Source organism: Chelonoidis abingdonii, chromosome 2, assembly GCF_003597395.2.
Source record: "Chelonoidis abingdonii isolate Lonesome George chromosome 2, CheloAbing_2.0, whole genome shotgun sequence".
In the NCBI taxonomy this organism is placed as follows: domain Eukaryota; kingdom Metazoa; phylum Chordata; order Testudines; family Testudinidae; genus Chelonoidis; species Chelonoidis abingdonii.
The window spans coordinates 269,869,773-269,893,294 of NC_133770.1; the positions used below are offsets into that span (position 1 = coordinate 269,869,773).

Sequence of the window (23,522 nt, forward strand, 5' to 3'; positions counted from 1 at the left end):
AGTACACTGGAAAAAAGGTGAAACTGTAAAGGAAATGTTATTCATCCTGCACAGTAACTGTATTTCTTTGACATGTCTCTCTCTATGGGTGCTCCACTTCAGATGTGCATGCGTCTCTTGAGTGCTAAATCAGAGATTTCCAGCAGCATTCATTTGGCCCACTCGCATGCCCTATGCCTCCTTGTGCCAGACACCAAGGCTATATAAGGGCAGTTCTCTGCACCCCTCTTCCCCCCAATTTCTTCTCTACTCAGTCATCCCCTAGGGAACAATTGAAAAGAGGGGAAGGAGGGCAGCCAGTGGAGCACCCATAGGGATACATCTTGAAGAACTACAGTTACTGCACAGGATGCACTATCTGCATAGTACCACTGCCATAGCAGAGATTGCTGGAGCTGGAGCTGATGGTACCAATAGTGATGGGTGTACTGCAGCGTTGTAGATGTCAGGTGCCAATGATTGCTCAGTACCAAGGGAACCATTTGTGCAGATTCTTCCTGCACACATACCGCTAGCTGAGCTGCTTGCATCAATACTGAAGGCTGGGTTAAGGCATGTGACAGCACCAACAGCTGAATGGGATGCCAATGGCAGGGCCAAACTCCATGGTAGCCTATGCTTACCCTCCTTACTGAAGAAGCCAATAGGTGCCCTAGTGGAGTTGAGCTTCCTCTCCTTAGAGCTCTGGGGCTTTGCAGGCCTGCCAGTATGAAAGGAAGCATCCTTGGTCTCAATGGTATCCTCAGAGAACAAGGACCTTGACAGGGACTTGGTCTTTTTTGGAGCTGGCTCCTTACAGTGAGATTCTGTGCCCTTCTTTCTGGGAGCCTTCCCAGCAGGCTCCAGGCTTCTTTTTCTTAGGGGAAGTATGCCCTGAGGTTGACAGGGCACTGGATCTGTCTGGGGACAGGTTTTCTGTCATGGGTCAGAGGGCAGTTATAGGAAGCATTCCATAGCCAAGTGTCATAAACAGATGGTTAAGGGTTAATGTCTCTTTTACCTGTGTCAGCCTGGCTGACCTGGCTGACACCTGACCAGAGGACCAATAGGAGGACAAGATACTTTCAAATCTTGGTGGAGGGAAGTCTTTGTTTGTGGGGTTTTTTTTGGTTCATTGTTCCCTCTCGGGACTGAGAGGAACGGGACATCATTCCAGGTTCTCCAATCTTTCTGAATCAGTCTTTCATGTTTCCAAATAGTAAGTAATAGCAGGCAAGGCAGATTAGTCTTATGTTTGTTTTCTTAACCTATAAATGTGTCTTTTTGCTGGAAGGATTTTTACCTCTGTTTGCTGTAACTTTGAATCTCAGGCTGGGGGGGGGGGGGAAGTCCCTCTAGTCTATATGAATCTGAGTAGCCTGTAAAGCATTTTCCATCCTGATTTTACAGAGATAAAATTTACCTTTTCTTTCTTTAATTAAAAGCTTTCTTTTTAAGAACCTGATTGATTTTTCCTTGTTTTAGAATCCAAGGGATTGAGTCTAATCTCACCAGGGATTGGTGGGAGGAAAAGGAGGGGGATGGTTAAATTCTCCTTGTTTTAAGACCCAAGGGGTTTGGGTCTTGGGTTCCCCAGGAAGGTTTTGAGGGAACAGAAGTGTGCCAGACACAGACTTCTGGCTGGTGGCAGCATACCAAATTTAAGCTAGTAATTAAGCTTTAAAGTGATAATGCAGGTCCGCACTTCTTGAACCCTAAAGTTCAAAGTGGGGAAAAATGACACCAAGTCTGAGCTTTATCTGCCCGTTCTTCCTAGCCTTGGGCTTAAGGGCCAAACAGAAGGAACATTCCTGGGAAATGTGGACTCCTAGAGGCAACAGACACACTTGTAGTGCCTGTCACTTACTGGTATAGCCTTCAGGCAAGAGAGGCAGTATTGGAAACCTGGCAAACCCTGCCAGGAGAAGACATGTCTCCTGGAGAGAAAAAAAAATGATCCACGCACCTCTATGTAGCCTCAATGTATCCCATGAGGAGGCAGAGGGCGCATGCACAGGTCAGACAGTGCTAGCTAGAAATCTCCGACTAAAGTCTCAAGAGGCACATGTGCATCTAAAGTGGAGCACCTATAGGGACACTACACAAAGAAGAACTATATGGATCATTAATGAAACAGCCTTTTGGGACCTTACACATAGGTTTTCTATTCTTTATTGTATGAAGGCAAAAAAACTCCACAAAAAACCCAAAACCCTACTCATGGCTTTCATGTACTTCAGAAATCCAAAAAGATACAGCACAATATACACCTCCAGGAAGCAGATCAGTAATTTTGGTTTTAAACTATCTTGTCACTTGTGATTTTTTTTTAGACCTAAAAGTGAACGTCTACACCAGCGGTTCTCAGACTTTTTGTATTGACAATTCCTTTCAGACAGCAAGCCTCTGAGTGACTCCCTCCCCCTTATACATTAAAAACATCTTTTAAAATATTTTACACTATTTTAAATGCTAAATTTATAGCCCTATTGTTTACAATGAATTGATTTTCTCACTACTTGTAAATTAAGACAAACATATTTTTATTAAATAATTGTTATAAGCAGAAAAGGTTTTTCTTCCAATAGTTACTGTTTAATACTGCAAGGGGTGGGGGAAGGTGAAGAAACTTTGTCAGCATCAATTTTCACAGCAGACTTAGCTCCCCATTGCCACACTTATGTCTGCATTGCTGAGCAGCTTGATGCTCAGACGACTGCGACAGCAGGCCAGGCACCCAATTCTGAAGGCAGCACTGCCACCAGCAGCAGTGCAGAATTGCAGGAGTAAGGGTGGCAATGCCATACCATGCCACCCTTACTTCTGTGTAAGATTTGACCTTTGTGCAAGGAGGGGTGGCTATGGCCCCCACAAGCCCCTTGCTAGCACTGCCCGTGCCTGTGTGTCTGACTATTAAATCATCATTTTTGTGTGTGCTGATCTCAGTGTTCTGATTGGTCTGAGATTTAATGCTCCTTCAGCTGCTCAACAATCAAGCCCTGTAAGGTTGTCTCAGTTCCGCCTTTTTAAATCTAAAGACAACCTAAAGACAACAAACCTGCACACATGATACTACAATCGCCAGAGTGCAATTTCCTTAAAATGGTGATAAAACAAATATATGTTTTGTTTAGGAACAACAATCACTGCCTTATATATTTATATATACTTTTTGAAGTAAATACACTATGACAGAAAGGTGTGTGTAATTTTCCCCCAAAATGCTAGAATTATATATTTTATAGTACTTGCTCTCAGTTTTGTGCATGTACTCACACCCTGCACGTAATAACCTCAGCACACCCTATAAGGGGTCACCACCCCTCAGTTTGAGAACCCTGGTCTAGATTTTTCACCTATAAAAACAGCAGCCATTTTTTAAAAACTACAGTCCTTTAGTACTTTTGCAATCCTTCTCTAACACTTTGTTAAATCTTATCCTCTGCAAACCTTTTTGCTGCACTTTCCTTTAGGTGGTGTTTATCTGTAGACAATAAATAAATATTTCAGGCTGGAGTCTTGTCACTACCTCTGAGTTGCATCTTAACTTTACAAACAGTCATATTAAAATCAATGGGATTAATGTAAGTCTGGTAGAATCTCTTGTATTGTATCCATATTCATTGCATCACATGACTTGTCACAAAGGATTCGGTGTTTGTCTACATGAATATATATTTTTAAATTCATCATTTTGTTCGCTTTTCTACATTCTACAAAGATGATCAAAGGGATGGAATGCAAGCCATATGAACAAAGTATGAAGGAACTGGGTATGTTTAGTTCAGAAAAGAGGAGATTGAGGGAGGGGTCATGATAATGGTCTTCAAATACTTGTAAGGCTGCCATAAAAAAAAAATGGAGAAAAGTTGTTCTCTTTTGTCACAGAGGGCAGGGCAAGAGGTAATGGGTTCAAAGTACAGCATAGCATATTTAGATTAAATTAGGACTGTCAAGTGATTAAAAAAATTAATTGCCTGATTAAAAAAATTAACTATGATTAATTGCCTTGTTAAACAATTGTTTAAAAATTGTGCTGTAATTGAAATCAATCTATTTGAAAATGTTGAAAACATCCAAAAATAAATAGATTTCATTTGGTATTCTATCATTTAACAGTGTGATTAATCATGATTAAATTTTTTTGAATTAATAACGTGAGTTCATTGTGATTAATTGACAGCCTTAGATTAAATCTCAGGAAAAGCTTAACTGTAAGAACAGTAGGACAATGAAACAGACAGCCTAGAGAGGTTGTGGAAGCACCTTCCCAGGAGATTTTCAAAAGGAGGCTGGATAACCATGAGTCTTGGATGGTTTAGATGCAACAAATCCTGCATCTTGGCAGAGGGTGACTAGATGATCCTTACGGTCCCTTCTAACACTATGATTTTATGTTTGCCTTTCTCCTGTCAGCTGGTAGTTCGACAGATCTTATCCCTTTCCCAAACAAAACAGCTTAGTTTTCTACCAAAAATAAATGTTTACTACTTTCTTAGCCTTTGTTTTACACAGTGTCTACTCAATGGTTGAACCAAAGTCTACGTATCATACATGGCCTTTTTGGCCTATGAACCTCAGAGGCTACATTATTTGCAATCAGCATAGGACCTGAAGATACTATACCTAATAAGTGAAGCCAGTTTTGTATAGCTGAAAACCTCCATAGGTGATGTTTCTATCAGTCAGGTGTTATGACTGGCATTACAATGCATCTCCTCCCACGTCACTAAAATTACACAAGCTGTCATAACTATAAAGGGAAGGGTAACAACCCTCCTGTATACAATTCTATAAAATCCCTCCTGGCCAGATGCACCAAAATTCTTTTACCTGTAAAGGGTTAAGAAGCTCAGGTAACTTGGCTGACACCTGACCCAAAGGACCAATAAGGGGACAAGATACTTTCAAATCTTGGCGGAGACTTGTTTGTGCTCTTTGTTTTTGGGTGCATTTGCTCTTGGGACTAAGAGGGACAGGACATCAATCCATGTTCTACAAATCTTTTTGCACAAGTCTCTCATATTTCAAACTTGTAAGTAACAGCCAGGCAAGGCATGTTAGTTTTATCTTGTTTTCTCAACTTGTAAATGTTCCTTTTGCTAGAGGGTTTACCTCTGTTTGCTGTAACTTTGAACCTAAGGCTAGAGGTTGTTCCTCTGGGGTCTTTGAATCTGATTACCCTGTAAAGTTATTTCCATCTTGATTTTACAGAGATGAACTTTACCTTTTCTTTTCATAAAATTCTTCTTTTAAGAACATGATTGATTTTTCATTGTTTTAAGATCCCAGGGTTTGGATCTGCGTTCACCAGGACTATTGGTGAGGGGATTACCAAGCCTTCCCAGAGAAAGGGGTGTAGGGGCTTGGGGGATATTTTGGGGGAAGAGGAACTCCAAGTGGTCCTTTCCTTGTTTCTTGTTAAAGCACTTGGTGGTGGCAGAGAATTAAAATTTAACCTAAGCTGGTAAAAATAAGCTTAGTGGGTCTTTCATGCAGATCCCCCCATCTGTACCCTAAAGTTCAGAGTGGGAAGGAACCCTGACAGAAGCACATTTACAATTTTGTAAAAACAAATTTTAAAGGTTACAAAGATTTTTTTCATTTTGATGAAGGACTAGAAATGACAACTATGAGGGCAGGAATATTGGTACGAAGAGGTAAAGGGAAAAAACTGGAAATCAAAGCAGAAAAAAAAAGTACATTCATAGTGGCCACTGAGCTAACAATCTCAAGTCTTTCACATCCAGGTACTTATTTCTAGGTCCAAGTCCCGTATTTTGCACTCGATGAAAGTTTTTTACTCAAAGTTGGGCAGACTATTGGCTCTTTAAACACGTATTCTCCAGTGCTTTAATGTCCTTTAGATACATCAGCAGTCCCTGAATGCTTCGAGAGGTTTCCAGTTAATGAGGATTTGATACTTTGCCATCAGCAATGTTAAATGAATTGACTTCTTTGTATAAATCCATTGTGACATCCTTCACAGTCCATAACAAGCACAATTAACGTCAAGATGAAATTTCTATATGGAATAAATTGTGTGTCTTACTGCTTATGAATACATCTCCAGTTGGAGACATGTCCAGAATGCATGTAAGAGCACCAACGGGAGTGGATGGCATATGGACAACTTCTTTTATATGATGCTAAACTATGCATGGTAATGTATACTTTGTGTAGCAAAGATTACACACTGTACAATTACTTATTTTGCTACATTAAGAGTGTATTTTGTATTTTTCCTGATCATTCCCCAACATTCTTTCACCATCTGTTTAAACGGATTATACATTTTATTTTTCTTATAACATTATACCAGTAAAGATTAGAAAATGTCTTTTCCAGGTCTCAACTGCAACTCTTACTGATCACATTTCTCACGTCATTATGAAAGATCACATTAATAAAGATATTAATATTTGTAAATAGATTCAGATTGTTTTGAAATTGTTTAAATTAATTAAAAGACTCTCCATCAAATAAATCATTAATAAGAATCGCTTTGATTTTGAAATTTTAAACAAAACATGACAACTGGAAACATCTTTGTTTATATCCAGTTCTTTGTACCTAAGATTTTTCATATGTTAAATATACATTCAGCATTTGACCTTTTCTATTGCTTGCACATACAAGGTATATCGTTTTTATATACAAATAAATACATACAAACAGGGTTCAGAAAGCAGTTACCAGTTGCGAAGGCAAACACCTGCACATACTTCTAAAACACTAATCCTTGCAGAAACTAAACAGTTTGCACACACGCAAATCCCATTTGTCCAAAGTGCAGTTATTAGTGTTTGAAAAGAACAGATGTAGGTACTCCCCAATATACATAATTCCAAAATAAGGCTGCACTGAAAAAAATCAGACCCCAAAATGCTCATTTGAATATAACTGTGCATGTCTGCTCTATTTAACAGGTTGGAGTGCCATTAGCGTTACTGAAAAAATGAATGCCAAACTGTAGTTGGGCCACAGTATAAAAATAAAAATAAAACTGCTAGTCTATATGTAAATGTTTATACCTACATTTATCATACCAATTAGATCTCTCACAGAAGTAAGATAAGAGAACTGAGTCTAGAGCTAAGTAGGAGTTGGACTAATGCCATTGCAATTACATTAATATGGCTAGTAAGTGAGGCGATCTGCACCTGGTTCTCTACATCTTAGACTTTGGAATACTAAAGATGCATAGTTTTACTCAAAAAGCTCTTCAAACTCTACTTATACGATGGAACCAGAAAACAACCATTTGTATGTAAATGTTAATATATACTAATGCACAAATTGACTGCAGCCTTTATTTCCACCCAATACAAACATTAGATCTGCATAATGCGAAGAGTAAGACACAAACTGACAAAAGCCAGAAAAATTCAAAGTTATAGGTGTAATCATGTCCATTAACTTAATCACTTTAAGTAAGTTATAGGTGTAATCTTTGACTACTAGAAGAAGTAGTCAAAAAAAAGAGTTTCAGCCTCAACTACTAATCTTGTTGCATTTGTCATTTCACAAACCTAGATCCAGACTCTGGCTGGCACAGTGCATACACGCAGGCCAGAAATAAAAAAACAGTTAGCAGCACTGTGCAGCGGAACAATGCTGACCACTCCAGTTCTTCCTCTGGGAAAAAGTGAGGAAGTGCTCTGCAGGTCATCCGTGACTTATAGTGCACAGAGATGCAACAAGACACAGCCAAAGAATCAGAGGATGCAATGTGCATGTTTAGGGGCATATGCATATTTGATTCCCTGACTAAACAATGACTGCTTCATGCAAATTGGGCTATGACCCCTTGCAAATTATTCCTATTGCTTCCAGAAAGAGCCTATCCATGAGAAAGTGCATGTAAGGATCATCATAACAAGGATCTCTGAGCACAGTACCACTGCTTTTGGCAGAAGTCCTTCTGCTGCAGTGCAAACATCAGCCAGAATTTGGCCCAGGTATTGAATATCTTTTAGTATTTGTCTATTATAACCTTCAGAAAAAAATTAGAATCGTTTATTATAGTTTTAGCAAAAGAAAAGGCGCACATTGGAAATGATAAACTGAAGGTATAAAAAGTCATTTTAAACACTTTTTTTAAAAAAGATTTATGAATTTAATGTTTTAATTATTTTTAACTTGCAGAGTAATACATGTTTCAGTTATACACATCCAGGCAGAGGAACTATTACAAAAAGAGAATTTGAAATAGATTTGCACCTGTAACAGCCAAATGGGTTCCCCGACATTTTGTAAATAGCATCCACCACCTATGCTTGCAGGCTGGGACATTCATAAAGAGCTGTACCTTACAAAATGAGAGCACTCCATGGTAATTGGAGATTCTCAGCCAAAACAAAAACCTCACACAAAATCAGGTGACCACACCCCACACATTTTGAATAATCACGTTTAACTATGTCTGAGTCTGTGGTAGCATATGATAGATAAAAGCCTCAAAATAAAATGAATGTAAAATGGGAATGTGAAAGTAACAAATATGGCTCTGCACTGGCAACCATTTAATTATGGATTTTTTGAGCAGAAAAGTAGGTTGATTTATATCAGCATGTATGGCTCATCCAGGCAATTGATCTTTTAAATAAAAAACAATACTCTTAACTCTTTAGAAGGCCATGGAAACATATTATTCTATGCAAGTTTTTTTAGCAGAATACATTTCACGGTCCATTCCCATTGTTAACAAGTGAGCAGAGTATTCAGAAAAAGGAGGAACACTTTTTCCACTTAAGTCAGTTTTGCTGCTGAGTAAATGTGACCTTGTTTGAAGCTCAGAACATTCTAGCAGCATCCTTTCCCTTACTATTTGTTATAACTAAGGCTATGAAGAAGGTGACAATTGTACTTGACTTTGCTTAATCTGTCCCAGAAGATAATGGAAATTAGCTTTAGCTATCTAAGCCTTAGTAAGTGTAATTTTATATGGAATAGTTGAATTATTATTCGTTTATTCTGGAGCTTCCCTCCACTGAAGAAATCCAGTTTCACAAATTGACCTGACTGATACATTTTCCCCCACATGAGCTGACTCTTTCTGCATTATGTATTCCAGCTGGTTATGTTTTGGATCTGAACTCAGGTGTGTACGAATCTCAACTTCACTTAGGCTGAGAAGAAACGAATCCAACTATTCTTTGCCGCACGCACTTGGAGTTAGTATAAAACAAAGCTGTTTAAAATATTATGATAAGTGTCCTACTATATTGTTTTTGACATTGTTATTTACTCAGTGAAAATTCAGAAGTAGGACACACATGAAACTACATATTCTAGATAACAGAATATTAAAGATTTTTTTCTGTTTTATTGATATTAAAGATAAAGAGATATCATGGAGGTTGGGCCCAATTGTGTTCTCTAAGTCTGGTCCTGAAGTTTTTTTGCTGTAGGATGGCTACCTTTAAATCTGCTATTGTGTGGCCAGGAAGGCTGAAGTGTTCTCCTACAGATTTTTGGATATTGCCACTCCTAATATCTGACTTGTGTCCGTTTATCCTTTTACATAGGGACTGACTAGTTTGGCCGATGTACATAGCAGAGGGGCATTGCTGGGACATGATGGCGTATATAACATTAGTGGACATGCAGGTGAATGAACCGGTGATGTCGTAGCTGATCTGGTTAGGTCCTGTGATGGTGTCAGTGGCATAGGACCAGACTTCAAAGAGAAACTGCTGAGCTTCAGTTCGTTTGCAAATTTGACACCATAAGCTCAGGATTAACCAAAGACTGTGAATGGTTAGCCAAGTACAAAAGCAGTTTCTCCTCCCTTGGTGTTCACACCTCAACTGCTAGAAGAGGGCCTCATCCTCCCTGACTGAACTAACCTCATTATCTCTAGATTGATTCTTGCGTGCATATTTATACCTGCCTCTGGAAATTTCCATTACATGCGTCTGACGAAGTGGATATTCACCCACGAAAGCTCATGCTCCAATACATCTGTTAATCTATAAGGTGTCACAGGGCTCTTCGTTGATGCCTAGAAGTGTCTCTGTTACCTACCAAGCTGAGAGATTTCCTTCTAATATTTGCTATAATCTGAAATAATGTAGAAAAAGATATGCAACATGGAGGACGACATAACACAAATTCACTGTTCAGTTTATAGAAGTCACACGTTTTTACTTTATCTTTTATGAAGTTTAAAAGTATCAGCTGAAAGAAATACTTTACTTAGGAATCTTAAGCAAAAATTTAAAACACGAGGAGTTCGAGACCAGCTAGTTTTTCATCTTAACCATGTTGGCAATGTCTCTTTAAAGATGTTAAAAAATTCTGTAGATCGAACTTCTGATATATTTGTTAAACAGAACCTTACATTGTTATGGTCAGCAAGGCCACTATGTAAAAGCACTACCTCTTTCTTAAGCCTTACTCCTATAAGCTGTGCATATACAGGACAGTTATAGGAATACGAGTTAATGGTTAATTAAACCCTAATTGCAGAATCTATATTCATGGTGATGAAGTATAAGGCAGAAGCAGCACAGCTTGAGTTTCGTATCTCAGGTTAAGTTTGACTCCCAGGTAATATGCCCATGATTTAGTGGTAAAGGATCAGATTTCATGTGGAAGTAACTGATATACAAACTTAGAATCTCACAACTGTACTTCAACCTGTACCATTTTAAATATCATCAGACAAATGTTTTCTTCTCTCTTCCTCTGCCCCCAAGAGAAAACTACTAAAACCGTTTTAGTTTTTAAGTTTTTAAAATGTTTGAAGATTTAATGGGAAGCACAAATGTGTCTCAATCAATCAGATTACTACAATTGCATGTATATAATGGGGTTATTCGACCTGAATAAAAAAATATGCTTGAGAAAAGCAGATGCCCCAACACATCATCATCTAACAAATAAGCCATTATTTGCTAATACTAAGTAAAAGACATTTAAACATAAATTGAGACTAAAATTTTCAAAAATAATTTAAATGGCTCTGTAAAATATCTATTATTTGGGGAACATGTGATCTTTGCCTTGTGTTTATATAAGCTTGTAATAAACAAGGCTTTGTTTTATTTATCTGAATAATACCCACAGAGAGAAACTATGGCAATTATACAAAATAGAAATAAGTGAATACTCAAGATCTTCTTGCATGGCAGAAGTGTGGTGGAAAAACTATATGAAAAAAGCAATGCATGGATGGATCATTTCACACATGACGTTGGTAACTGATTAAAATGCTGGTAGCACGGACAGTTTTCTTGCATTTTTCCATAGAATTGGAAGTTCTCACAAAATTCAGTGACAATGGAGTTGAAAAGCTTTATCCAACTGGACACAGAGACAAGTTCCAGTGAACATATTTTGGTTGTCCTTTTAAAAATTAAACAGACTACATATGATATTTTACTTCAACTTCAGTAGTATGTGAATGAACTTTTTAGCTAATATCTCATCATTTCTCAGACCAATTGTGAATACAGCTAAGTCAACATGACACACTGGATAATTAATTTTCAGTGTTTACCTTTATTAAAAACAAGGATTTTGTTGTGAGAACAAATAATCTCTCATTTGTAGCTTGGAAGCCCAAGATAGGATCACTGGCTTCCAGGGTTGCTACCAGCTGCTTAGCAACCTGCCCTACTTGTCTTCCCTCCTTCCTGTTGTAGAGAACAGTGGATAGAGGAGTGGGCTGTCGATAGATGAACACTCGACGCAGGCACTCACAGATAGCAGCATAGGAATAATTTGGAGGACAAGCGGTGAATTTCTTGTCTTGCTTTGATGCTTGGACATAACCTGCAAAGCATACAGATATACACAGGCAAGAAAGAAAGTCAATATATATTTCAACTGTGCTTTATATTGCCATTTCAGAAACCTGTGCTTATATTTTAAAATTAATACACAAAAGGTCACAAAAAAGAAAAATACACATAAAGGACAATTTAGTACTAATGGCTCCCTTTGTCCTCTTTAACACTTATCTCTAACACCTCTATGCATGCCCCTCTCTATGCCTGAAGACCCTTTCTTGAGAGATACATTCTTCCACTGTCTCCTCCTCAGAACATATTTCTTCAGTGAGAACTATGAGGCCTGGTACCACTTCCCAAAGAAGCGAGAACAAAACAGCTATTAGCAAAACTCTAAACACCACACACCATATTCTTCAAAAATGTACAGCACATACTCTCTGAATACTCACTGAAATATCTATAGGCTACATTTGAAGAATTTTTATTCTTCAAAACCATGAGTTAAATTAAGTCCGTTCTTTAAGAAATGTAGTACCTTGTACACATCGTTTTTGTCCCAACACATCCAAACAGTAAAACACAGATCCATCAAATTCTTCATAGAGTTACAACTCACTGAATTATTATGCATAGGCTACATCAGGGGCTGAAGAATAAATATTTTCCATCACTGAACAACATTAGACAGCTGTCCTCTTTCAAACTGATTGCCATCCAATATTGTGTCAAATGGGAGAGGCTATAGGGCCGATCTTAGCAAAATGGGCTACCATCTTCCAAGGGTAGTTTGGTTTCACTCTCATTGAAAACTATGTGGCCATTTTGAAAAAGACACCTCTGTTAGTAGCAGAGACGCACTCTATTTCTTCCTGTTCCCCTAGGGTGTCATTGCAGGGCTGAACTTAGGTGATTTGGGTACCTTAGCTGTCCATACCTTAACATGTTTAGATTTATTTTATGTTTAAACCTAACTCTAAACTTCCTGAGTTTGTAAATGCTTGTTTTTGGAATAAATACAACATTCCTGCACTGCCTGTATTCTTAAGTTACTGATATTTGCTCAACCTTAATGCCAGTTTAACACAGTTTTATCTGGAAGTAACTTGCTACTACTAAGCTAGACAGCCAATGGCACAGATAAGGATCCATGGTTGCTCTAAGAGGTAGTCTAGCCCAGCCCAGGAAAAGTTTTTATAAAGAGTGCTAGCTAATACATTTAATTCACATATTTTTAAAATCCTAGTGTAGACAAGGTAAAACAATCCTGGGGGTGAGGCAGTTTAGAGCCAAATCGCTACCATATGATATGTTGAAATACGTCTTGGCCTGTTCACACTGCGACTTAAAAGTAAATGAACGCGTTTTAATTAATTTTTAAATGTCTTATTTTCCTAGTCTAGACACAGCCATGGCAGCAATGTTGGGTTGGTAGCAGAATACAGACTGCTGAGCAGCCGGGAGACAAGGAAGATTTCAAGTCAGTCAGGGATTTAGAAGGGGAAAGACCAACACTCCCATCCTTCCAACCAGCTGCAGTAATGAGAGGGGAATAAAACCCCTCTAGAGTTATTTGTAAAGGTACGTCTATACTAGCCGCCGGATCGTTGGGTAGTGTTTGATGCATCGGGGATCGATTTATCACATCTTGTCTGGAAGTGATAAATCGATCTGCTAATCGATGCCTATACTCCACCTCGGCAGGAGGAGTAAGCACAGCTGACGGGGGCACTGCGGCAGTCAACTTGCCGCCGTGAGGATGGCCAGGTAAGTCGAACTAAGATACTTTGACTTCAGCTACATTGTTCGCGTAGCTGAAGTTGCGTATCTTAATTCGAACCCCCCCTCTAGTGTAGCCAACTTTTCCTTTACAGATTTATGGAGCTCAAAGCCAGAAGGGACCATTAGATCATCTAGTTTGACCTCGTGCATATCACAAGCCATTACATTTCACCCAATCACCCCTGTATCGAGACCAATAACTTGTGTTTGGTTAAAACATAACTTTCAGAAAGGCATCCAGAGATGGAGAATCCACCGCTTCCCTTGGTAGTTTGCACCAATGGTTAATCACCCTCACTTAAAAATGTGTGCTTTATTAGGGATGCAACATGGAAAATCTTTACCTCATCTCTCTCACACATACAAGGGTGATTACTGCAAGGAAAGGAAGCAAAGGCACTGTTCTTTTGGCTCTCCTTCACACAAAGAGGAAGATTTGGCCCCAAATGATCACAATTCTCCAATCACTCTCTCTGTACTGCGGGACAGATTTTAGACCAGCAATGAAAATAGGGAAAAGAAGAGAACAGGACTACAGGCATTGCGTTAGTGAATAAAATGTGCACTGTGGATTCTGTAAAACTACCTTCTTTACCCCACAAGATGCTCACTTACGACCACTGACTGGCTCAGCATGATATTTCTAATGTTTGGTTGTAGATAAACAAGGTGGTGACGTATGTGTTTTCTGGCAAATAAAAGGTAAACTAGATTAGCACAGAAGTGTAAACTCCAACATGGTACTGTAAATGATAGTACAGTAAGGAGGAAAACATGGACGAACAATGATGTTTTTACCCTCACAAGCACAGAAAGCTTGAAGAGGAATTTTAATTTTCTTCCATTTATTTCCAAAGTTATAGAAATATTTGTGCACCTAAAGTTTTAAAAGAGTATTAATAATTAATTGTGAGATGCTTAAAATTAACTACTACTGGTTTGGAAAAAGATTTGCCTTGTCTTTTTTTAAAGCATTATTAAACCAGTTTGCATACAAAAATAATGACAAATATACAAAGACTGAGAAATGATTTTTTAAAGCCTAATGTGACATTAGATCAAGGTAAGAAGCTGATAATAAGATAGTTCAAGTACAAAATAAAACAACTAATACAAAAGGAAAAGAAAATCAGGTATAAGAGTTCAAATCCCAAAGTAGACAACGAACAGAGTCTGGTTTGATTAGGTAGGCCACTATCCAGAATAAGTGTGTCCTCAGACTTTGCTGAAGTTATAATGGAAGTGAAGGATTTCTTAGCTTGTCTCACTGATTTAATGTGGGCTTGTACCAATGATCAGTGTTTACTGGACTGAGATCTAGTCTTTTCTGCCCTCCTATTTCATCTGTTGGAAGTCATTCATGAGTCATGATGACTAGGACAAACAATGTAAAGACAAGAGGCCACCACGAGAGCAGTGTTCTGTGGTCTGTTGCATTCTACTAGCTTATCAATACCCTAGTCAGGCAGTTCATTGTTTCAAGCCACAAGTCCTGGAAATCTGTGGGATTCTTAAACTTGCAAGCATGCAATAACAGTTATGTCTGCCTCTAACTGGAGGTGCTGGGATGACAGTTTAGACGTTTTTACTGTGGCTCCAGCACACTCGCTGAGGCAGAAAATAAGTTCCGGAGACTACGGGGAGGGACCTTATAGTTATCACAGTGTATGTGAAATCTTGTGCTTGACTGATTTTGATGGAAATAAGATCTACAGATCTCAGAGCTACAACCCTTAGATTCAGAAATAGAAACCAGATTCAAAAGGCTGAAATAAAATAAGAGATTTTATTAATAACTGGTTAATAAACTAAAGGACAACACTGGCATAAGAGCAAATGGATATAAACTGGTCATGAACACATTCAAGCTGGAAACAGAAGAAAGCTGCTAACCATCAGAGGAGTGAGGTTCTAGAATAGTCTTCTAATAGGAGTTGTGGGGGCAAACAATGTAATTAGTTTTAAGAGAGAGAACTAGACAAATTTATTAGTGCAACTGTGTGATTTGATTGTTTTTGATGGTACGGGGGTAGCGTTCAGCAGCCCTGGGGCTCACTTCTGGTTTATGTCTTATGTTCCTAAAAGCGCACGTTTCAGCTAGCCATCTGCAGGAGTAAAGAATGGATGTTTCTCTCCCCCAGTGTATTCTGAGATTTTTTTTTTTTTTTTTAAAAAGCTCTCTCTGCGATGCTTGGATGGAGATGGGACCTAGGATGGGGAGGGCCAAAGCTCTAAGGTGGCACCAAGCAGGTGCCTGGCTCACTGGGATTCTTGCTCACATGATCAAGGCCTAACTGATCGCCATATGTGGGTTCGGGAAGCAATTCTCCCTCAGGTCAGATTGGAAGATACCTTAGGGAAGGGTTTTGCCTTCCTCTGGAGCCTGGAGTGCAGGTCACTTGCCAGGATTATCGGAGTATATCTCACTTAATCAGTTTCCCGCCATGTGGGGTCTTGTGCACTTGTGCACCTTGTTCCTTCCTATTTTCTGCCTGTGGCACATAATATGTCTAGTTTCCTGTGAGCTGTAATATTTTGGTCTAATTTCAGCTGCTGGGTGGTGTTGATGGCCCAAGAATCATAGGTCAGGCTAGATGACCTGGTGGTACCTTTTGGCTTTGAACTATATGACTATGATGTCTACAAACCAGCAGCTAGATAAAAGTAGCCAAGGTGTAAAAGATGAACAATATCAGTCTCCTTGCTGCTAAGGTTAATTATTTAAAAGAAAATTACACAATAGTTACTAAGATGGGCCTTCATTTTAAATGTGAAAAGCTGAAAAATAATACAAAATGTGAATGTGAGACTACTTAGCACGTCACCTGGAACTTAAAGAGTCACCAGACTCTGAAGACCACTTATTAAAAATGTACCTTGCCATGAACACAATACACCTGTACTCTATGCCCTGCACTAAATGCCTGCTGGTTTCTGGTAGACTTTAAGATGCTTGTTGTGAGCTGAAAAGCTTGAAATTGCCTGGGGCCTACTTACCCAAGAGACTACCTCTTTTCCTGGGTCATATGGCCACAACTGAGGTCAGCAGTAGTACTCAAGCTGAAACCCTTCATTATAAAAGGGAGCTTTCTCTGACCGTTGAGCTCCCCTCCATGATCTGAAATAGCCCAAGTCTGTTGACATTTAAGGCACATCTCTTCTCCCTGATATTATGTCAAGTATTCTTAAACCTCTTGTTCACATATTTATAAACATTTAGTTATGAAGAATGATGCATTGACCTCAACGTTCTTCTAAGCTGATCTTCTGTCTAGGCACAAACATTACCTATACCTTCTGTTCTAGTATTTATAAAATTAATCCAACATTCTCTCATCAATAGAATTAATGTACTAATCAATCAAAATTTAATTAGAGTAACCCATGAACAAAACATAGATCTAATGGAAATAAGATGCCAAAACCTTGAGTAACATTTGTTAGAAAGAGACAGGCTACTGAACAGTTCATTCCATACCTAAAGCATTGAAAGTTGCAATGTGCTCCCACATATTGTCTGGTTGGTTAGACCGTGGCTGCCAGAGAATAGCATCAATATCATGCCGCAAACAGAAGCAAGGCATTTCTTTGGGATCCACCACAGCTGAGAAGAGATACTGGTTGCTGCCAAGATTTACCTAAAAAAGAAATTAAATAAATCTTGAAGATGAATTCAAAAATTGCAAAGTACTCACAATATAAATAGCAGCAGATTTTCTGTGATACATACAGTTAAGAGACTTGGTATAATTTTAGGATCTGGGAATGTTTTCTTGCAATATTGTATTACTGAAACATATTTGTTTGCAATATTGTTGTAGCCATGTTGGGCCCAGAATATGAGAGACACACAAGGTGGGTGAAGTAACATAATTTAATAGACCAACTTCTGTTGGTGGAAGAGAAGCTTACAAGCTTTGCAGAGCTCTACAGCTTGATGGTCTCTAGGATATGGGTTCTCTAGCTGGGTGTTAAGGCACCCAGGATGAGGTCACAAAAACGGTTTCAAGCCGTTTAATTTTATTGACTCAGTTTGATCATAATGATTGGGTTTCAGACCACAGCCCTAATTATCAGGACAAATTCTATTCACTTTCCACATGTAAGCAATTCCCACTAACTGCTATAAGATAGCTTATATGGGAAAAGCTAGTAGGATTCACTCCAATATCCTATCTGAACACAACACACAATTAAATATCACATATCACTTCAATTTACTATGAAACAGTCTTCTTGGATAATTAACAACAATACGTTTATGTAGCACTGTAGCTACCAAATGCTCAAGAAGAAGGTTAGTATTATATGAAAAAGGGAAAGTCATTAAGTGGCATGGCCAAGGCCACTGAAGGATTAGCAGTCAGGAGTTCCTAGTTCCCAGTTTGATGCTCAGATCACAACTATATTTTCTAGAGGAATCAATGTACCTGAGATCTCCTTTACACTTGAAAATGTTCTCACATGCCAAGAGTATTGCAGTTGTCGCTAAATTAAGATACTCTGAATTATTGTAATTTGAAGCAGGTGATGGAGATGTGAGATTGCTACACCTGGTTTCAGATCATGCTACAAGTTTATTAGTATCATTACTCCTCTAAGTAGGTTCTGTAGGATACTGAAACTTGTAGATCAGTACTTTGGTAAGGGCAGTCCCCCCAGTACTTGGAATTTTTATATTGATTGTTAATTATTTGTATTGTGTAGCACCTAGAAGCCACAGCCCCATTATGCTGGGCACTGTGCAAAAATATAATAGAGATGGTCCATTCCCTGAAAAAAGGAAGGATTAATATGAAATATAGCACATAGATACAGCAGATGGAGAACAGATACAGAGATTAAATTATTTGCCCAAGGTTATGCAAGGAGTCTGCAGTAGAGCTGGGAACTGAACCCAAATCTTGTAAGCCAAGCCTCAGCTATAATAGCGTGAGATAATCCTCTTGCAAAGTCAAGTCTCAGCTACAAAGCATCCAGAGTACAGGTATTGAAGGATATGTGCTGTTTAGGAAAGACAAAAATAAAGGCAAAGGCGGTGGAGTAGCTTTGTATATCGATGAGGTAGACTGTAAAGAAATAAGAAGTTATGGAATGAATAAGACAGTCTGTCTGGGCAAAAATTACATTGGGGAAGAAAGCCACTAGAGCTTCCCCTGAGATACTGCTTGGGGTGTGCTATAGACCACTGGGATCTGATTTCGATATGGATAGAGACCTTTTTAATGATTTTAATGAAGTAAATACTAATGGGAATTGTGTGACCATGGGAGACTATCTTCCCAGATATAGACTGGAGGACAAGTGCTAGTAATAATCGTAGGGCTCAGATTTTCCTAAATGCGATAGCTGATGGATTCCTTCACCAAGTATCAGAGGGGTAGCCGTGTTAGTCTGGATCTGTAAAAAGCGTCAAAGTCCTGTGGCACCTTATAGACTAACAGAAGTACTGGAGAATAAACTTTTGTGGGTGAATACCCACTTCGTCAGACGCATGTTCACCGAGTAGTTGCTGAATCAATAAGAGGGGATGCCATTTTAGATTTGGTTTTGGTGAATGTGCGGACATCATAGAAGAAATGATTGTAGGGGATAACCTTGGTTCCAGCGATCATGAGATAATTCAGTTTAAACTGAATGGAAGGATAAACAAAAATAGATGTGACTAGGGTTTTTGATTTCATAAGGGCTAACTTTAAAAAATTAAGGAAATTAGTTAGGGAAGTGGATTAGACTGAAGAACTTGTGGATCTAAAGGCGGAGGAGGCCTGGAATTACTTCAAGTCAAAGTTGCAGAAACTATCAGAAGCCTGCATCCCAAGAAAGGGGAAAAAATTCAAAGGAGGAGTTGTAGATCAAGCTGGATGAGCAAGCATCTCAGAGAGATGATTAAGAAAAAGCAGAAAGCCTACAAGGAGTGGAAGATGGGTATGATCAGCAAGGAAGGCTATCTTATTGAGATCAGAACATGTAGGGATAAAGTGAGAAAGACCAAAAGCCATGTAGAGTTGGACCTTGCAAAGGGAATTAAAACTAACAGTAAAAGAGTCTATAGCCATATAAAGAAGAAAACAAAAAGAAGAAGTGGGACCACTAAACATTGATGATGGAGTGCAGGCTGGATATTCTAGGCATGGCCCAATATCTAAACAAATACTTTGCCTCAGTCTTTAATGAGGAGCTTAGAGATAATGGTAGGATGACAATGCGAATGAGGATATGGAGAAAGATACTACCACATCTAAGGTAGAAGCAAACTTGATGAGCTTAATGGGACTAGATCGGGGCCCCAGATAATCTTCATCCAAGAATATTAAAGGAACTGGCACATGAAATTGCAATCCCATTAGCAAGAGTTTTTAATGAATCTGTAAACTCAGGGGTTGTAATGGAGAATTGCTAACACAGTTCTATCTTTAAGGAAGGGAAAAAAGTGATCCGGGCAACTACAGGCCTGTAAATTGGACATCTGTAGTATATAAGGTCTAGGAAAAAAATTTGAAGGAGAAAGTAGTTAAGAACATTGAGGTTAATGGTAATTGGGACAAAATACAACATGGTTTTACAAAAGGTAAATCATGCCAAACCCACTGGATCTCCTTCTTTGAGAAGGTAACAGATTTTTTAGAGAAAGGAAACACAGTGGATCTAACTTACCTCGATTTCAGTAAGGCATTTGATACAGTTCCACATGAAGAATTATTAGTTAAATTGGAAAAGATGGGGATCAGTATGAAAATTGAAAGGTGGATAAGAAACTGGTTAAAGGGGAGACTACAATGGGTCATACTGAAAGGTGAACTGTCAGGCTGGAAGGAGGTTACTAGTGGAGTTCCTCAGGGATTGGTTTTGGGACAAATCTTATTTAATCTTTCTATTACTGACCTTGGTACAAAAAGTGGGAATGTGCTAATAAAGTCTGTGGATGACACAAAGCTGGGAGGTACTGCCAATACAGAGAAGGACTGGGATATCATAGAGGAAGATCTGGATGACCTTGTAAACTAGAGTAATAGCAATAAGATGAAATTTAATACTGAAAAGTCGTACATTTAGGGATTAATAACAAGAATTTTGGTTATAAATTGGGGACACATCAGTTGGAAGTAACAGAGGAGGAGAAGGACCTTGGAGTATTTGTTGATCACAGGATGACTATGAGCTGCCAATGTGATATGGCTGTGAAAAAGGCTAATGCGTGTCTTGGGATGCATCAGACAAGGTATATTCAGTAAAGATAAGGAGATGTTAGTACCGTTATACAAGGCACTGGTGAGACCTCATCTGGAATGTTGTGTGCAGTTCTGGTCACCCATGTTTAAGAAGGATGAATTCAAACTGGAACAGGTACAGAGAAGGGCTACTAGGATGATCCAAGGAATGGAAAACCTGTCTTATGAAAGGAGACTCAAAGAGCTTGGCTTGTTTAGCCTAACCAAAAGATGGCTGAGGGGAGATATGATTGCTCTCTATAAATATATCAGAGGGATAAATACCAGGGAGGGAGAGGAATTACTTCAGTTCAGTACCAATGTGTACACAAGAACAAATGGATATAAACTGGCCATCAGGAAGTTTAGACTTGAAATTAGATGAAGGTACTAGCCATCAGAGGAGTGAAGTTCTGGAACAGCCTTCCAAGTGGAGCAGTGGGGGCAAAAGACATTTCTGGCTTCAAGACTAAGCTTGATAAGTTTATGGAGGGGATGGTAGAATGGGATAGTCTAATTTTGGCAACTAATTGGTCTTTGACTATTAGCAGTAAATATGCCCAATGGCCTATGATGGGATATTAGATGGGGTGGGCGGGAGCTGAGTTACTACAGAGAATTCTTTCCTGGCTGTCTGGCTGGTGAGTTTTGCCCACATGTCCAGGGTTTAGCTGATTGTCCTGGAGGAAAATTCCTTCCCAACCCCAAATATGGTGGATTGGCAGAGGCCCTGGGGGTTTTTCACATTCCTCTGCAGTGTGGGGCAGGGGTCACTTGTTGTAGGATTCTCTGCACCTTGAAGTCTTTAAACCATAATTTGAGGACTTCAATGGCTCAGACATAGGTTTGACACAGGAGTGGATGGGTGAGATTCTGTGGCCTGCATTGTGCAGGTCAGACTAGATGATCATAATGGTCCCTTCTGACCTTAAAGTCTATGATGCCTTGGACAGCAGGTCCTCCTCCCCTACAGCAGCTTCCACAAGCATCCAGGGTCTTCAGATGTATTAGCAGTTGTAAAAGACGTGAAGTAACCCCAGCAGTCAACAGGGGTTTACTGCAACAAGGAGAACAGCAAGGACAGATTTCCTAGCCATTAGCAGGTAAAGACCTGCCAGTATGGCTGGAGTCAAGAGCATCAATCAGGTACTTTATCGAGATGTAAGATGTATGGGCAGTGAGATGTAAGAAATTATCTTTTTACTAAAGGCTGAAAATATGCTCAGCACTGGGCAAAATGAAAAGTCCAAATAGTCTATGCACCAAAGAAGTTTACAATCTAGCAGATGAAAAGGTTTCAAGTAGTAAAGCAGAAACAAGCAGACCAGCTGGAAAGAACACCGAGGAGCACAGCAGAGTGTCACAGAGAGATGTGTGTAGGAAGTGAGGACTGAAATGAAGAAAAGAAAATGGCAGTGAGGGGTTTTTGGGAAAAGAAATTAATTAGATTTTTCAGGTTTTACTAACTGTCAACTTCAAGTCACGTAATCAGAGATGTGGTTTGATTTTAACATTACCTATACATGTACAGATTAATCTAGCCCTTTAACTGTATCTTTGCAATTTCTAGGGTCCCTATCCCCATGGTATTTTAGAGCTACAATTGCCAGAGATATTGTAGGATCACAAACGGGATCAAGATCCATGAAATGCTTTCTCAGGAAGTGGCCCACACTCTGAAAGTGTTTCAGATTCCATTGTGGGGCTTTGTTTTTTAACCACTGCTTTTTAGTATAAATACAGTTGGTCTCCACAGCCCTAAAATCAAAGGATTTTTGTGATAATACAGATGCACTCCACACCTACCTGGCTTTCTATGACAATTCTGGCTGGCTCACTACAAAAGCAGCTTTTGCTTTCCTGGCATTGACACCTCCTCATCAATTATTGGCAGTGGACTATATCCACCCTCATGGAATTACCCTGTTTTTTTTCCAGAAGTAATTGTAGTATTTTGAAAGACGCGATCAGTGATGTTTAAGATGGTTTAGACATATTATTGTATTTCAGCATTGCAAATATAACAAGCATATATTTTGCATGGAATTGACATTTCTATGAACAGATCATTTGGATTCACGGTGTATATTGGAACCAGCTACTTTGCAAAAGGATTATCTCACCCTGTTATCCAAAAGAAGCAGAAACAACTAAGCAGAGGGAAGAACTATGCAAGTTTGAAGCCATCATGGCCTTGCAGCAGCAGGAATCAGACGAATCTAGGACAGAGGCCCCTGCCTCTTCCCTCACACAACCCTGTTCGACTGGCTTGCCTCCCAAAAATCTATGCAAGACATCTCACGTGACATTCAGTCAAGCAGGCCTAGCATAGTCCTGTAGTCCAGATTGAATATTGTGTGTTCAGTTAGAAACAAGAGGCCTGCATTTGTGGTTCATGGACATCAGAGGCCATATGGTCCCCCTGCTGGATATGAGTGTGTGTGTGGGGGGCGGGGGGGAAGGTTGGGAGGAGCCACCAAGTAGGAGCTGCGACAGAAAGTGAAGAGAGGTGGGGTTGAGTGCTGCCACAGTTTACCCATTCTGCAAATCAGCCAGCACCTCCCAACAAAAATCCCCAGCCAAGTCCCAGCTTCCACCCAGCCCTCAGCCACTATAGCCAGCTATCTTCCAGCTTCATGAACTCTATCTCCAACCACAGTCATCTCTCCCCAGGTCCCACCCTGAACATCCCCACAAACCCAGCTGTCTCAAACTTTCACCTACATTATCTCCAGACCTCTGCCCATCCTGCTCCCCCAACTGCTGAGCCTGTTCTCATCTTTCCCAGTGGACAGTCCTAGTCATTCCAAAT

At 39.4% G+C, this 23,522-nt stretch overlaps 1 protein-coding gene across 1 annotated transcript in view; it reads right to left on the reverse strand.

Annotated features, from left to right (window-relative positions):
* Positions 1-8,074: 8,074 nt before the first annotated feature.
* Positions 8,075-23,522, reverse strand: part of NUDCD1 (NudC domain containing 1) — a 161,140-nt gene continuing 145,692 nt past the window's right edge. The window contains exons 9-10 of the mRNA XM_032762465.2: positions 16,978-17,137; positions 8,075-11,760 (exon numbers count right to left, since the gene is read on the reverse strand). Of these exons, the coding sequence (XP_032618356.1) occupies positions 11,468-11,760; positions 16,978-17,137 (453 nt within the window). The 3' untranslated portion in view covers positions 8,075-11,467. The remainder of the gene's footprint in view (positions 11,761-16,977; positions 17,138-23,522) is intronic.